The sequence below is a fragment of the Megalobrama amblycephala genome, linkage group LG16, assembly GCF_018812025.1.
Source record: "Megalobrama amblycephala isolate DHTTF-2021 linkage group LG16, ASM1881202v1, whole genome shotgun sequence".
NCBI lineage: Eukaryota > Metazoa > Chordata > Actinopteri > Cypriniformes > Xenocyprididae > Megalobrama > Megalobrama amblycephala.
This window is the reverse complement of record NC_063059.1, coordinates 16,987,303-17,004,746: the sequence shown is the minus strand read 5'-3', so window position 1 is coordinate 17,004,746 and position 17,444 is coordinate 16,987,303. Positions and strand designations below refer to the sequence as shown.

Below are 17,444 nucleotides of genomic sequence, written 5' to 3'. Positions count from 1 at the left end.
CCAACAGGTTGAAGGTCAAAATTACAGTTTCAGTGCAGCTTCAAGGGCTTTAAACGATACCAGATGAGTAATAAGGGTCTTATCTCGCGAATTGATCGGTCATTTTCGAAAAAAATACAACCGTTTATGCTTTATAAACAAAATATCGCCTTGAACGTACTTTCCGCTTCCGCATTCTTCATAACGCTTACGCTGAATGTTCTACGCCTTCCCAATTCTACTTACGGAACGAACGCGGCGCCAGTTTCGTTTTTTTCTGTAACTTGAATAGGGAAGGCGTACACTGTAAAAAATTACCGTGATTTTAACAGTAAAAGACTGTAAAAATGCTGCGGTGAAAAACTGTTAATTGGTTTACAGAAAGTTTCCGTACTATATACGGTGAATAACTGTAATAGATCTAACGGTACATTTAATGTAATTTTACGGTAAAATACCGTTAAATTCAGTTTTTGAAAGTGAAAAATAACAATTCATTGTAAAATTTACAGTGAAAAACCGTAAATTGACATTCCCACAATTCCCTGCGTGACACTTCACATTTGATATATTTTTGTTGAAATAACTCTGTTTCTTCTTAGTTTTTCTCATTTTTTTCTAATCAGTTATGTACATTAGGGTTTTATGTTACATCTAATGTTGTTAAATTAATGTTTATTGCATTTTTAAAATTTCATGCATGTTACCATGATGGTGTTTAGTGTGTGTGTGAATGACACTGTGTGCTCCTTCTATATATTAGTATTGTCCTCCTCAGCTTGTGGAAAAGCTGCTTGTGATGAACTTTGATTCATCATGTGACTCTCATCACCACTGTGTTTGGTGACTGTCAGTGTATAATAAAGAAACAACGGGATTTTTTTTACAGTGTAGGACATTCAGCGTAACTTACGCGTTATGAAGAATGCGGAAGCGGAAAGTATGTTCAAGGCGATATTCTGTTTATAAAGCATAAACGGTTGTATTTTTTTTCGAAAATGACCGATCGTTTCGCTAGATAAGACCCTTATTACTCATCTGGTATCATTTAAAGCCCTTGAAGCTGCACTGAAACTGTAATTTTGACCTTCAATCTGTTGGTAGCCATTGAAATCCACTGTAAGGAGAAAAATCCTGGAATGTTTTCCTCAAAAACCTTAATTTCTTTTCGACTGACGAAAGAAAGACATGAACATCTTGGATGACATGGGGGTGAGTAAATTTATCAGGAAAAGTGTATTTAAAAGTGGACTAATCCTTTAATTTCTTTTCCTCTGAAGAAAGAAAGACATGAACATCTTGGATGACATGGGGTTGAGTAAATTATCAGGAAATTTTCATTTGAAAGTGAACTAATCCTTTAATGCTCCAGTGAAGTCCTGACAGAATTCAGCCTAAAAAGGAAACGTTTTATTATTATTTTTAGAGGCAAGTGACCATGCCAAGGAAATTCAACAGCGTTCATTTGTCCTAGATGAGAAGAATCCTTCTGGAATTTACGACTCACCTGTGACCCAACGTGTTTCCAAGATAATGTATTTAAATGAGCTCATTTGCTTAATGAACAGAATACCATGTTCAGATGGTAAAAAGCTATCTGTACTGTTAAAGCTCTAAAGAGGTTGGTGGTCTGAGGGCCTGGTATAAACAAATTTTGAAGGAGTGGTGCCACCCTGGAAAACAAAAAAAAACAAAAACATTAGTTAGATATTCAACAAAACCTGTTGAAAATGTTTTAATTTTGGTGTTATTGATACTAAATGTGTCCCATTAAATCATCCTCAAAAAATTTGTACGTAGTATTTTATGACTGAAAAAACACTTCATCTTTAGAATTTATGGAATGCCAAGCATCAACAACAAGGAAATCTCTAGGCTGTGGATCATGTATACACACCCAAACTGAGTTTATCTTGGATCAGACAAATCAAGCATACTTCTAGACCTCTGTGTTTGTAGTTTAAAAGTAGTTTATGATTCAGTGTAACATTAGGTACTATGGTACTAGAATAATTCTGTAAAAATACAGTAAAAAAGTAAACATATTTACAGAACAACTTGTACGTTTTACAACTGTAATTTACATAAATAAATAAATGCCATTTTCTGCTGAATTAGCAAGGCCACACTGCCAATCTGTTTTGTACCTTTGCCATATACTGGCAAACACCATAATAAAACAGACAGTAAGGATATGAATCAAAGCTCATAACAGGCGACCTTTCCACGAGCTGGGTTGAATAGTAATATATGGAAGGTGCACTGTGTCATAAACACAATTACTAAACACCATCATGATAACACACATGACACTAAAATAATGCTATAAACATTAATTTAACAACTTATGATGTAACATTAAACTCTAATACATACACTGTAAAAAAGAATAGTTGGTTTAACTTAAAAAAGTAAGTTACCTGGTTGCCTCAGAAATTTGAGTACATTGAAATTAGAAATTTGAGTTAATACAATGAAGGGGATTGGTTTAATCAACAAAAACTCAAAGTATTGTTATTTGAACCACATTAAAGGACCACCCTCAAGCCAGGTGTATATGACTTTCTTCTTTCAGACAAACACAATCAGAGTTATATTAATAATCACACTGATGCTGCAAAGCTTTATAATGGCAGTCCATGGAAACCACCTGTTTAAAGCTCGAAAAAAAAAAGTGCATCCATCATAAATGTACTTCACATGGCTCTGGGGGTTAATAAAGGCCTTCTGAAGCGAAGCGATGTGTTTGTGTAAGAAAAATATTTAACACGTTATAAAGTAAAATTATTAGCCAGACCACCTTCCGTATTCACTGACATCGCATCAGTTACGCTTGTTTCGTAAGTTGATTACAGACTGTTGTAATAACAAATCAAGAAAATAATTTTTTACAGTGTGATAACCAAAAACTAAGAAGATTGAAGAATCTATCTATCTATCTATCTATCTATCTATCTATCTATCTATCTATCTATCTATCTATCTATCTATCTATCTATCTATCTCTCTCTCTCTCTCTCTCTCTCTCTCTCTATCTCTCTATCTATCTATCTGTATACCGGATATGCTTATATGCATATAACGCTTCTGATATCTCAAGCAGAAGATCAGGACTGACTGGGTGTGTCTGTAGTCTGTGAAATCGAGTCATTTCTCTGGAGCAGCAGTTGTGTAGAGTCATGCCTTTTTGTGGCTTCATCTCTCCAGTCCATGCATAGGATTTAGCTTATATTTGTGGTAATTGGAATTTTTGGATTTAATTATTTTGGCAACTTCTTCACAGGTACGTGCATTAGATGTTTCAATGGACTATCGATAGTGAAGCATATACTGTAATTTTACCATATGTATTATATAATGATATTGCTGTTATATGTAGACGGTGCTAAAGAATATATGTCTTCCCTTAGGCAGACATGGCAAACTAGACCAATTATCTAAAAAATTGTTCCTTATGGGTCTTTGCTCAATAATATACAGTATATGTTCAAATGCTGTGTTTGGTGTTTTTTAAGGTCGCATTTAAGTGATCAAGACTTTGAATTAAACAGGCTTTTATCAATAACATCAACAGCTGTAACTGAAAAAAAAAATCATAACATTCCTTTGTTTTGCATTGCATTTGCAGTGTCTTTTGCATTGCATTTTTCTTTGCATGTCTGTACATATTTATCCAGTTTGTGTCATAGTTGAGTTCTTTGGGTTCCTGCGCTGAATTATGCTATTCTTACTCAAACTCTGTGCTTTTACCTTGATCACTAAGTACATTTACTGCAGATATCAGATGTGCATTTTTCTTATCTATTTAACCTTGGATAATCAATACCAGATTCAACTAATGAATAGAGGATGGTTTTGACTATTTAGTGTTTTAGATACAAATAAGAAAAAAATATTCCAATTATTTAGTTATTTAGATATGTCCAACAGTGGACACAAATGATGAGCATGTCTGCTACATTGTAAATGATGTTCTGCGTTCAGCAGAAATCTGTGGTGGAAATGACTTTGCGGAAATGACAATTTTTAACATTTTGGAATAAAAAATGGCCAACCCCTTTGTTTTTGTCATGGTAAACTCTCATCATTTTATGTATCCTAAATATACACATTTAAGCAATATTTCCATTTTTGTCATAATTTGACAAATACGTAATACGTTTTACAAGAAAATACTAACATTTCATGTTTAATTCAATGTTTTACTTGCAGATTCTTATAAAGTGTACTAGCAATTTCTGAGGGAAAAAAATGTTTTTATAGCTTCATTGGAAACTATGCACAATATAAAATATCATATATTTGTAAAATATAAGTGACATTTACCTTGATTTTTTATTATTTTCTTCACACATTACAACTCTTCACTGTCTTCATGATAAACAAGTACACAATATTTGGTAAAACCTTTATTAAGAGCTAAATTGTTTGTGATGGAAATAATGTTACAACTGAGATGAAAAATTCATCTAAATCATCTTCACATAGTAAATAATGAAATGGTGTAGGCCTGTGTTTATTTCAACCGTTGTTTAGATCATCATTTAAATATGAAATTCATACTGTATCATGGATTTTCATGCCCCTCTGCTTTCAAAGTTACAGTTCTCACAGTTGCTTTGGCTCAACAGTCTCTATCCCTATATGTCTTAAAGGGTTAGTTCACCCAAAAATGAAAATTCTGTCATTAATTACTCACCTTCATGTCGTTCCACAGCCGTAAGACTTTCTTTCTTCTTCAGAACACAAATTAAGATATTTTTCATAAAATCTGATGGCTCAGTGAGGCCTGCATTGCCAGCAAGATAATTAACACTTTCAAATGCCTAGAAAGCTACTAAAGACATATTTAAAACAAGTCATGTGACTACAGTGGTTCAACCTTAATATTATGAAGCGACAAGAATACTTTTTGTGTGCCAAAAAAACAAAATTTAGTCAACAATATCTAGTAATGAGCGATTTCAAAACACTGCTTCATGAAGTTTTGAAGCTTTACGAATCTTTTATTTCAAATCAGTAGTTTGGAGCATGTATCAAACTGAATTTTTTTTCCCCAAACCAGTTCAGCGGAAATTCCAGCCTGAAACGAATTTCATTGGCTGAGGTTACTGTGAGGTTTAGGGATCAGTGTTTGGTGTAGGCAATCGTCACTGTGATTAACATGACAAATGAAATCTTTAGAATCAGCTCCAGGGAGGGATTTCCGCTGAACTGGTTTGAGGGAAAAAATAAATAAATAAATCACGCACCCAAAACTGGGCAATTTGCTTAAACAATTAAGAAATTCAAATCTGGTGTGAACACGAAACTAAGGGCCAGTATTATCTCAACAGGGCAAATTATCGTGAGACCACAAACCCATAAAAGTGGCGATGGGAAATGACAAAAAGCTCTGCGGGTGATTTACTGACAATGTGCAAACTAAAGTGGTGTTAAGTGTAGGCAAGTATGGTGTCCCATACTCGGAATTTGTGCTCTGTATTTCACCCATCCAAGTGCACACACACAGCAGTGAGAATTGAACACACACACCCAAAGCAGTGGAAAGCTATTTTTGCTGCGGCACCCGGGAAGCAATTGAGGGTTTGGTGCCTTGCTCAAGGGGACCTCAGGTGTGGGTAATGAGAGTGGAAGAGAGTGTTGTTCATTTACTCCCATCACCTACATTTCCTGCCGGAGTCTCGAACGTGTGACCTTCGAGTTACAAGTCCGACTCCAAGGACCAAGGGCCATTAGGCCACAACTGCCTGAAAAAATGTAGTTAATGAAAATGAAATTAAAGAACACAGACACAGATGTCATGTGCACTTCAGAATTACAATTTCCTGATAATTTACTCACCCACAATTTACTTGGAGCTAAACTCTGCAGGACACTCTACAAGCTCTGTTCGAAATAATTTACTATACTCTCATTCACTATTCCCTAAATTAATGAGCTAATATAGTTCACTTGAGGAGCGAGATATGGGAATTATCGTTATGTGTCAGATGTTGTAGAGAGCGAAACATAAAACGCATTCCCATTCTGACACATCAACTCTGTATAATTCACTCTTCCTCTTCTACTTCTGAAACAGTTTCAGGTTCAAACATATATGGCTGGATTAAACCAAAATTTCCACGTTTAGCATTTACAACAGTTGGGTTGTCCGAGCTGGTGTGATTGAGTGGAGGCGGAGACCAATTTACATATTCATGGCTCCACTACCAAATAAAGTTCCATTCAAGCCATTTTAAGGCATGAAAGAGTCATTTTCACAGGAAAAAAAAAAAAAGTTTAAATATGTAATTTTGATGATCAAAGGTGAATTTTAAAGAGATAGTTCACCCAAAAATGAAAATTGTCATAATTTACTCACCCTCATGTTGTTTCAAACCTGTATGAGTTTCTTTCTTTTGCTGAACAAAGAAGAAGATATTTTGAAGAATGTTGGTAACCAGACAGTTGTTGGAAGCCTTTGACTTCCATAGTTTTTTTGGAAGTCAGTGGCTTCTGTCATCTGCTTGAATACTGACATTCTTTAAAATATCTTCTTTTGTTTGAGGGTGAGTAAATTATGACATTTTTTCCTTATTTTTGGGCAAACTATCCCTTGAACTTACTGTTTTGAGACAAATAATTCTCATTTGAAAATTGAGCCAAAGCGATTGAGGAAAAACTGTATATGATAAAGGCATTGTAAAAAGATTGCGAAATAAAGTTTAAAATCTGTTTTAATCAAAATTCACCCTTGGGACATAGTGACTGAAATTGAACATACAACCATTAGGCTGTCTAATTTGAAAATGATTCAAATTCCGTATCAGTCATAAATGTGATCTGTTTGATTTACTGTATGTCTTGTTCACAGAATTCCCGACCCAACCATGGGGCATCAGAATGAATGGAATAACACGAATAACTGCACCATCAGTGAATTCAAGAACACCGTCTACCCAATTGTCTATCTGTTCATCTTTTCCCTTGGGCTTGTTGGCAACCTCATGTCCCTGTTCTTCTTCATTTCCTCTGCATTGAGAAGAAAGGCATCTTTTTCTCCAGTCAACATCCTCATGCTCAATCTCCTTATATCTGATCTGATGATGGTGTGCTCTTTGCCCTTCCGAGCCGCTTACTATCTCATGGATTCCAACTGGGTCTTCGGAGACATCACCTGTCGGATCATGTCCTACGTCTTCTATATCAACATGTATGGCAGTGTCTACTTCCTCGCGGTTCTGAGCATGGTTCGCTTCGTGGCCATCGTGAAGCCATTCGCATACGTGCGCTGGCAAAATTCTCGGAGAGCCTGGGCGATAAGTATCGTCATCTGGCTGATCGTATCCCTGATGTCCATCCCGCTTCTGGGAGCCGGAATTCAGGTAGAATCTGAACGGATCAAATGCCTGGAACTGAACCCGTCCAATTTGAAGATCATTATCGTGTTGAATCGAGGCGTCTTGTTTTTAGGCTTCATTATGCCCTTCGCGGTCATTTCGGTCTGTTACATTTTTGCAGCCTTCTATTTGCTTAAGCTCAAGAAGACCAGGCAGAATAAAAGATCTCAGTTGAATCACAAGAAGTCCTGTTCTCTCGTGATCATAGTTCTGCTGATTTTCCTCACATGCTTTATGCCGTATCACGTCGTCCGAACTCTGTTTTTGGAGGCGGAGATGAACATTAGAAACAAAGGTTACGGAGAGTCCTGCCATTATATTCAAAGCCTGAGAAAGGCTGCGGTCATCACACACTGTCTGGCTTCCGGAAACAGTTGCCTGGATCCGCTGCTTTTCTTTTTCGTAGGGGAAAACTTTATTAGCTTTTGGCGACAGCATACACCCAGAAGACAGAGTTGTATAATTGAACAGAATGTGAAAGTGTCGGAGAAGATAAACAGTGACATAGAGCGACGATTCAGACGGATATAGAGTGCTTGGAACCTGTCGGGACTTGATAGGGAATTTCTTGGAAAACAACGACATCTGTGGTCCCATGCTGGAAGAACTCAATTAACCTCCAGAAAGCCACAATATCCATGTTTCCATGAACTGAACTACTGTGAATATTGCATAAAACATTACAATAGCGAATAAAGCAGTGTTTGTGTTCAAAAGAACAAAATAGGTAATTCACCAAATCCTTCTGAGGACAGACTTCGGCTCTGTAATTTCAGAATGACTAAAACAACATATTAGATGGTGTGCAATATGAATGGTCTGCTGGCTAGTTGAATGCAAATCACATGATCTCTGGAGGAATGTTGTACATGCACTCTAAAAAATGCTGGGTTAAAAACAACCCAAGTTGGGTTGAAAATGGACAAACCCAGCAATTGGGTTGTTTTAACCCAGCGGTAGGGTTAAATGTTTGCCCAACCTGCTGGGTAGTTTTATTTAACTCAACTATTGTTTAAAAATTACTGTATTGCTTAATTAAAATTAACCCAAAGTATGTTGGAAATGAACATTTATTAATGTTCAATGAATAATTATTAAACAATAAACATTTATTAAATTGCTTATTAATAAATGTATATTAATAAACTATTAAACTATTAAATTTATATTAATAAAATATTAAAGCTTATTAATAAACATTCACCTTTTGTCTATTATTGTTGCCTCTAATTGCATCTGGTTTTTAATTTCCCAACTATTTTGGGTTCATTTTAAGCTAGCCATATAGCAATTTTTAAACAATAGTTGGTTTAAATAAAACTACCCAGCAGGTTGGGCAAACATTTAACCCAACCGCTGGGTTTGTCCATTTTCAACCCAACTTGGGTTGTTTTTAACCCAGCATTTTTAGAGTGTGGAAGAATTTATTTGGAAAAAGTGTTTTCATTGTAGTTTATGTGCAGGTCTTCTTATCGGATAATAAAAAAAAATTGAGCATTTTTTTAACATATTTTGCACATCTTGGTGTTTCCTCAGAGTGTTTTTTATGCGAAATCCCAAGGAGATAAAGGAGATCTCTTTAAAATATTTCTCAAATATTACTTAGATATTTAAAATATCTCAGTTGTTTCTCATAGAGATGTAGGAGTCTTCTGCTTTTTGGATGTTTCTCCTGAAGAAAAAGATGTGTTTTAGACAGTGTCTTACAATGTCTAAACTTCATTTTATTATCAACATTGGTTCAGTTGTTTCTTTTTTTACAGATAGGTAATCTCAAAATCAGCCTTTTAACTTTTGTTATATGGACAAAAACATTTCCTTTGTGTTTCTGAGTGAACTATCAGCAAAAATCTCAGTGTTAAATTAACACTGGTGTTTATATAAGTCCATATAAGTCCACACAGACTTATATAAACACAAGCAGTGTTAAGGTGATATCAGTGAATTTCAGAACAAAAATTTGAGTCAAAATGAATTTTTAAACAAACCAAAATTGTCCTGAGCTATAAAAAGACACTTAATACCCTTCTAGAAAACATACTTTAGTAATTTATTGTATTTTTGTAAAGACCTACTTGACAGAAAGTGCTACATGTGTACAGATTTAGTACTGGTAATATCTTTCCCAGTCAAAAGACTTGTTTTGATGTCTATCACTTATTGTTCATGTCATAATGTTGTAAATATTTCAAAGATCTATCTATCTATCTATCTATCTATCTATCTATCTATCTATCTATCTATCTATCTATCTATCTATCTATCTATCTATCTATCTATCTATCTATCCAATGTACCATAACTGTAAATAATACAAAACTGAACTCCTAAACTGATCTGCCTATTGATGGAATTAATTAGTATTCTAATTATTTCTCATTATGCAGTGTCATTTATGATATGATTTGTTTTTTACTACAACTGTTATAATTGTATTAAATTTATGAATTATATGTGTCATAAATCTATGATTATAAAATAATTATAGCAGCATTTTGTGTATTTTATTTTGTAACTGATTACTGCACCTATAGGTGAGGTTCTTTTTTAATCCACCTGTGTTTTATTGCTTGATTGCCCCATGTTATAGAATTATTTCCAAATTACAGTTGTTTACTTAACTACTATAAGGTTGGACTCATGCTGAATTTGGAGTCTGTCCAAACATCAACAATATATGCTGCTGTGCACATATCAAATAAAATGTTATATCAGATATATCATATTTATAAATATTGTGTTTACTGAAAAGTAAAAATATTTGAATGCAACATTTGGAAATTACAAAAGCAAATAAATCATCAGTTAGCTGGTGGAAATGCTTAAATATTAGCTGTAACACATCAGTGTTCTTTTATACATGAATCAGATAATTGCGCAACAAGTTTTTACTTTTGCATGGAAATCAACTTGAATCACTTGAATATCTCAAAACATTAGCTGCAGCTCCACCTGCAGGAAGCTAGTCTATTTTTGAAGTGCTTACTTTTTTTTTTTCTTTCTTTTTTTTTCAGTCGTTTTGGTATATTTCTCCTTAACATTTGCAAACCAGTAAGTTCATTTCTCGAAACAATTCGTACAAAAAGCACCACAAAATGGTATGCCGGCAAAAGCCTGTAACTTGCTCAAAATCCTTACAATGTAGCCTATAGAAAATATACTTGACGCATTATGACAACTAGTTCAACCATTTTGCATTTAATGACTTACGCAAGACTATTCAGCAGGGAACCAGTTTGGGCTAAATTTTAAGCAACATGACAAGCAATTGATAACGTAGGACAGCAGACAACTGTAGCATTTGCAGCTTGTTCAAAATAAATTGCTTTTATTATGTGCACAAGTGACTAGATGATGTGAAGGCTGAACAAGTAGTTTTGAGAACTTCAGGTGAGATCTGAGAAATGTACCAAAGAGACTGAGAAAACGGAAATATTCATGAGGCAGACGTCAGAGGCACGCGTTTACACGACGACACGATGGCGCCCCCTGCCGGTTCACAGAAGCGGTCAACACACTGACAGTTGAACCGTTGAAGAAATGGTGCAGTTTTTACTTCATCATCTCACTCAACAGTTTTTTTTTTTGTTTTTTGTTTTTTTTTGCCATATTTCAGCAAAACAGGTAGATCTGAAATAAATGGAATACTTTTTTATTATTTTATTAATTTAATTTTAAAGAGCTTTTGTTTACTGACTTTTTCAAGGCAGCATAAATGCAATACAATAATTTTCCATAAAAATAATATATATATATATATATATATATATATATATATATATATATATATATATATATATATATATATATATATATATATATATATATATATATATATAGGCCTATATGAAAAAACACTGATTAAAATAACTCTTTTCTATTTGAATATGTTTTAACATATAGTAGTCAACATTTGAAGTGGATCAAAAAAGTTAAGACAACTTTGATGAAAGGTTTTGATCCACTTCAAATGTTGATTACTGTAATTTATCCCTGTGATCAAAACTGAGTTTTCAGCATCATTACTCCAGTCTACAGTGTCATGATCCTTAATCACTGTAATATGCTGATATACTGCTCAAGAAACATTTATTATTATTATTATAAATGTTGAAAACAGTTGTGCTGCTTCATATTTTTGAGGAATATTTTTTTTCAGGATTCTGTGATGAATATATGCATGCACCCACATAAAGACACTCTCAGACATAAACTTGATTGCAAAATTCTATAGGATTTATTTAAAACAATAATGTATACACTTCTCAACTATAACTGGCTTTTTTGTGTGTGTTTGTGATGTGAAGTCTCTAAGTGGCATCTTTAACTTGTTTAGCATCTTTTTTTTTTCCGTTCATGTGCCCTCTTAATAATTAGCCTAATCAAAATAACTTCCCCTCCCTCTTGCTGCTCATCTCTGATGATCACTCACATGAGATCGACCAATGGCAAACCGCAACCATTCAATCAATTCCCCATGGACGAAATCAAGTCCTAGGGTAGACCAGGTACAGTTGGTACACTTTTTGCTTTCACCGTTACCACACCAAAACTATGGGACTGAAAAGAAATTATTTTTCATATGACATTTCCTTTACTTGTCTACTAAAATATTATTAATTATTAACATCCATAAGTAGGTCATATTTTTCACAATTAGCTCATAAACACAAGAAGCTTTTTTGTTCCAACTGTATCCATGTCGGGAACAGTCAGGTACAGTTGGAACAGTACCCTAGTACAGTTGAGACACCCATCCGGAATGCTGTAAAGCTGCCTAACCAATTCAAATGTAAAATACCTTTAAAAATGAGAATTTAACAGTTTTTTTTCCATTTAGTATTTTATTTGATTATTTTGTTTCTATTTGTAAAACATTGTACAGTAATGGCAAACAGCAATACAATATTTAATTTCAGTTCATAATTTTAATATTAATAGTTGAAAAGTTGAGTAACAGTAAAAATCACTGAACAACTGCAAACAGCAATAATAAAACTGATGAAATCTATTAATTTTAATAGATTAATAGATCTTAATAGATCTTACATTGTGCAACTAAACTGCATGTGCCGCAATAGGATTCTATGGTGCGGGTACATTTGATACACTGTGTCTCAACTGTACCCCGCTGACCACCTCGAACATTTCTCTAGATTTTACGATGACCTTGCATGACACAAAATCATGCAATATGTCAGTGTTTAGAGCACAGATTAAAGTTTACGAAAATGTAAGTTAATTTAAACAGTCATGTAAGGATGAGAAGCTAGAAGGGACATGGTGAAGTGAAAAAATTACCTTAGAAAAAAAACTTTCGCCGATATCTTCGGACTGGAGAAGAGTACTTGAAATTTCACACGATCGAAGAGGGCGCTAATACGCATGTGCTAAGCAAATTTCACAGATCAGGGGTGAGTTTCCCGAAAGCATCGTTGGTGAACCATGGTCGCAAGTCCCATTGAACTCTATTGGTAACGACGGAACTTGCGACCATAGTTCGCTTTGGGAAACGCACCCCAGACTTGTTGCGAACGCAAGTTATTTAAGGTGTGTACCCCTGAACCAACCTTGGGTGCGTTTCCCGAAAGCATCGTTGGTGAACTATGGTCTCTCAAGTCCCATTGAACTCTATTGGTAACGACGGAACTTACGACCATAGTTCGCTTTGGGAAACGCACCCCTGGTCTGCTGCATTTGTTCTTATTCAAGAAGGCGTTTGTACATCACAATAGGAAAGAAAAGACTATCGCAACCTCAATTTCATACCAACCTTTAACCCCCTGTTTTTGCACAGTCTTTTCATTTAAACGGCAATATATGCTACTATACTGACGCTTCTAATAAGGCTATGGATTATATTACCATTTTTTCTTTTTTTATCTATAAACAATGGTTTTGGGGCTCATTTTCTCTCACATTTTTTCTGACTGAGGTAAACTCACTGAAATGTTTTTCTTTTGACTAAAAATGTGACATTTGAGAACATTTTGATTATTCTGTTGAAGTCTGATTAGTTTGATTTTCTCTGCTAGCATTGTTTCCATTTTATTTGATCTATTTATTTATTTATTTATTTTTAATCATATTTATAATTGTATGTATTTTATTAATCTTAAAATCTTAAAATATTTTCTGAGAAGATAAGTCTTACTGGTTGGAAACAAAGGTTCAGTCACTGACTATACATTTTCCAGAAATCATGTCATATTTACAGTGTTGTTGAATGACAATAAATAAAAAAATAATTAAATAATTAAATACAATTTTGTGTTAATTCTGTGTAAATTCTTTATGTGTAGGCTACATATTTAAAAGTGATTTTCTTTGTAGACATTTTTCATGCTTAATCTTTTTTCTTTTACACTTACGAATACCATTATGAAAGTTTATTTTGTTAAAGTTAAATAAAAAAGAGATCCAGAAGCATTGCATTTGTAAACTTACCGTGAGGGCTCCCCCTGTAGGAGTGGCTCTGATTACGCAACAAGTGGCGCCATCTGTCGGTTACAATGAGGAACACTGAAACCTCTAAAGACATTTCAGGTAGTCGGAGATGTGACATTTGAATTTCAAAAGTCATGTTCTAGTGCCATGACAAATAATTGTAATAGGCCTAGCATATTTATAACAGAATACTTTAATATAACAGTTAATATAACCAGATATCTGTTATATCTATATAGATGTTTTCCTCTATGCAGCCTTTATGTCAGTTTCGATTTCCCCCGTCATCAACACGTCAGAAAACAAACAAACAAAAAACCCCGAGCATATATAGCATAACTAAAGAGGAATATAATGAAATTCGACGCGGTTGTGATACGCATGCGCAGTGACGTGTGTGTACATTCTTGAGCGGAAAATGATGGCGATTATCCAGAAGCTTGAAGAGCCTGTGCTCGCTATGGATGGAGGTGGCCGTGAAAACTAACAACACTTGCGGGGAAAAGTTGTTTGCTTTGGAAATTCGTCATCTGTCTCGAGCCCTGGACATTTTCCGACGTTGGAAAAAGCGAGTGGACACGGGTTGAGACTAAACTGGTGTAATATTCAAGTGTGAAAGAGCCACGTAGCTTATAGAGATCCAGATCACACACACACACTGGCCTAGTGCTTTTAAAGCCTCCTCACATACACATCAACCTGAAGAAGAGGAGTGATCGAGAAAATAAGATATAAAAAGCGGAACGAGCTGTTGGTGAGTCGATTCACGTTTGCAAATGATTTGGATTTACTAAATGTGCATTTGCACTGCATATGTTTGCTAGAGTGAATGTGTGTTTATTTACTCCACGCATGTAGACTTGATTGTGTAAGAGATCTCCCTTTAGGGCCACTTTTAATGTGCAATGATTCAGTATATGGTTTAAAAGTCTATATGAAAGAAATAGAGTAGGGCCTGAAGTGCACACGTCAACGTCATCTGATCACAGAGCTGCAGATTAAATACTGCTGCAGTCACTATACTCACTCTGGCCGTGTCTCAAAAGCTACTGAGCTTTCTAGCTAGACTGCATGTTTGGGCAGCGTGGGTGCATGCAGCAGGTTTGCTCTTCATAGTCTTGTTAAATAAAAAAAAGTATTTCTGCGTTTACATATCTGTGATATCTAACAGTGTTCAGTTCGAACGTTCTTATGCATGTGTGATGTTCTGAAAGTGTTCGGTTGGAGGGGCGCCTGTGATGGTGAGCAAAATTGTTCAATTTAAACTTTAACTTTGCGCCTAAAATGTTCAACATGTTTAGGTACAAAGTTCGAAGACATCTTTAATAATAAAAAATTGGTTTCGAACGTTCTTGCGTTTCGAAATCTTTATATTTGAACGTTCAATTCGGAGGTTAAATGTTAGGTTCGAACCCTGTGATGCACAGAAATGTTCAGTTCGAAGTCGCCTGTAGTCTCTCCCCCCCCAAAAAAAATGTTCTATTTGAATGTCTAAAATGTTTTATTAGAAAGTTGATGCCCCAAAAATGTTTGATTCAGATGCTTCGAAGTACCCAACAACGTTTTCTAGATAGACAGCTCGCTATGTTTTGAGACGGTCACACTGCCACTTTTTTTGTTTTCATTGTGCTCCTCCAAGTTGGATTAATATAAAGTGATTAGCCTACATCAATTTTAGTAACAGTAAACTAGTAGTTTCTCAATGCATCAGTTTTAATACCTAAAAATCAGCCTTTAAGTTTAGGCACTGTTGACCAAATTATTTTTATTGATTTTTGAATTAATTGACTAATTATTGCTCTGAACTGTGTTGTATTGTGTGTAGTTTGGGCTTCTATTATTAAATTTTAAGTATGCATTTCTGCACCACTAGTGTCATCAAATTCAGAGTTAAAACAATTATTATTATTATTGTCCCCTTGTCCTCCATTGGTTGGACAAACAGACAGTCTCACCCCAAACGCTGTGGTGTTTTGAAAGTGCAACAGGATTCAGCTTATAAATGTCTTTCTTGTAGTTTATTCTACATACTACACCAAGTTAGAAAGTATCTTGTAAAAAAAAACACACTTTACCTTTAAAAATCTACTCAGTAAATCTTCATTCCCTGTTATATTCCAATTTACCACCAGATGCCAGAAATGTTCAGTAATTCCTTCCTGGCAATATTGTGCACCACCTACTAGTATTATTATTTTTTAAAAAGGTCATGATGACATGGATTTATTTAATGTATTTAAAAAAGAAATAAATAATTTTAATATGTTCTTTGAAGTCTGATTATACTGTTAATAAAGTTTTCACAAGAAAAGTTATATAATATTCACAAAAAAAGCTTATCTTTAGCCCTCATTCTGACCCGCTGTCTGAAATGATCCATTTTTAATGGGTGTCTCCTTTAAGGCTTTTCAGTAAATGGCCACTGTTATGATTGGCTAATGTCTTTGCATAGGAAACAGTATCAGCGCCCAGTGCCCAACTACTATTGTACATGTATAATATCTACAATGATATTATCCATATAAAACATTCATTTACAGCTGCTGTCTGATCCAGTACAGCTGGCTCCTTTATATTTCAATAAGTTTCTTTGCGAACTCTTCATTACACTGTTCCTCGTTTACAAAACAATCTGCAGTCAAATGCTTCGAACAAACATGTTTGGTGTGTTCGACTTGAAGCGGCGCAGACTGATCATCAAAGTAAAGCATGAGATCAATTAGAGAGTAGACTAGTGGTTGACCGATATTGATTTTTTGATGGCCGATGCCGATATAAAGCAGAGATATATCTCTCTCTTTCTCTCTCTCTCTATATATGTATAGAGAGAAAATACAACCGTTTATGCTTATGCTTATATATAATATATGTATAAGCATAAGCATAAACGGTTGTATTTTTTTCGAAAATGACCAATCGTTTCGCTAGATAAGACCCTTATTCTTCGTCTGGTATCGTTTAAAGCCATTTGAAGCTGCACTGAAACTGCAATTTGGACCTTCAACCTGTTGGAAGCCATTGAAATCCACTATATGGAGAAAAATCCTGGATTGTTTTCCTCAAAAACCTTAATTTCTTTTTCGACTAACGAAAGAAAGACATGAACATCTTGGATGACATGGGGGTGAGTAAATTATCAGGAAAGGTTTATTTAAAAGGGGACTAATCCTTTAACAAAGATTAATAAACACTGTAACAAATGTATTGCTTATTGTTAGTTCATGTTAATACATTATCTATTGTTAACAAATGAAAACCTATTGTAAAGTGTTACCTATTATTCTAACTCAATTTATACATAAAAATGTATGAGTTTGACATAAAAGATGACACATTTAATAAGGTTAGAAAAAATGCCCTTACAAAGGTTATAATAATAATCATAATAATTCCCTGGCAAGTCATTCTAAGGAGTCAAATATCGCCTCATAATGGGAAGGTTAATTTTTGTCATTGATCAGAGGGTGCTCCTAAATTTGACTGTGCTCCTAAATTTTTAAAATTGAAATGTAAGCATAGAGCCCAGGTGTAAATGGGCTGTTTAAACTTGAACTGTTAAAATTTGTTCTGTTGTCAGGAGTAGCTAAAGCATGTGGAGTACTCTTGAAACTAAATGGGCATCTGTATACTGTATCC

At 34.6% G+C, this 17,444-nt stretch overlaps 2 protein-coding genes across 5 annotated transcripts in view; both read left to right on the top strand.

Annotated features, from left to right (window-relative positions):
* The first annotated feature begins 3,041 nt into the window (after window positions 1-3,041).
* Window positions 3,042-8,306, top strand: LOC125249720 (cysteinyl leukotriene receptor 2-like). 2 transcript variants are annotated; one of them, XM_048162059.1, is made up of 2 exons: window positions 3,042-3,262; window positions 6,836-8,305. In XM_048162059.1, the coding sequence occupies exon 2, from the start codon at window positions 6,852-6,854 to the stop codon at window positions 7,890-7,892; it is 1,041 nt and encodes a 346-aa protein (XP_048018016.1). In that variant the 5' UTR covers window positions 3,042-3,262; window positions 6,836-6,851; the 3' UTR covers window positions 7,893-8,305. The 2 variants fall into 2 exon arrangements, with proteins under 2 accessions (XP_048018016.1, XP_048018017.1); XM_048162060.1 differs by lacking the exon at window positions 3,042-3,262 and adding an exon at window positions 6,480-6,530 and having other exon boundaries at window positions 6,836-8,306.
* Window positions 8,307-14,184: 5,878 nt separating this feature from the next.
* fndc3a (fibronectin type III domain containing 3A) overlaps window positions 14,185-17,444 on the top strand; it is a 98,520-nt gene continuing 95,260 nt past the window's right edge. Inside the window, exon 1 of one of the 3 annotated variants that reach the window (XM_048162013.1) lies at window positions 14,185-14,562. The gene's annotated coding sequence lies outside the window, so the exon portion shown is untranslated. Of the gene's footprint in view, window positions 14,563-14,874; window positions 15,050-17,444 lie in introns of those variants that run through there. The other 2 variants (XM_048162016.1, XM_048162014.1) reach the window with 2 other exon arrangements.

What these genes read in the sequence shown, in the direction of transcription:
- LOC125249720 (XM_048162060.1), top strand. Translation starts at nt 6,852, where the DNA reads ATGGGGCATCAGAATGAATGGAATAACACGAATAACTGCACCATCAGT.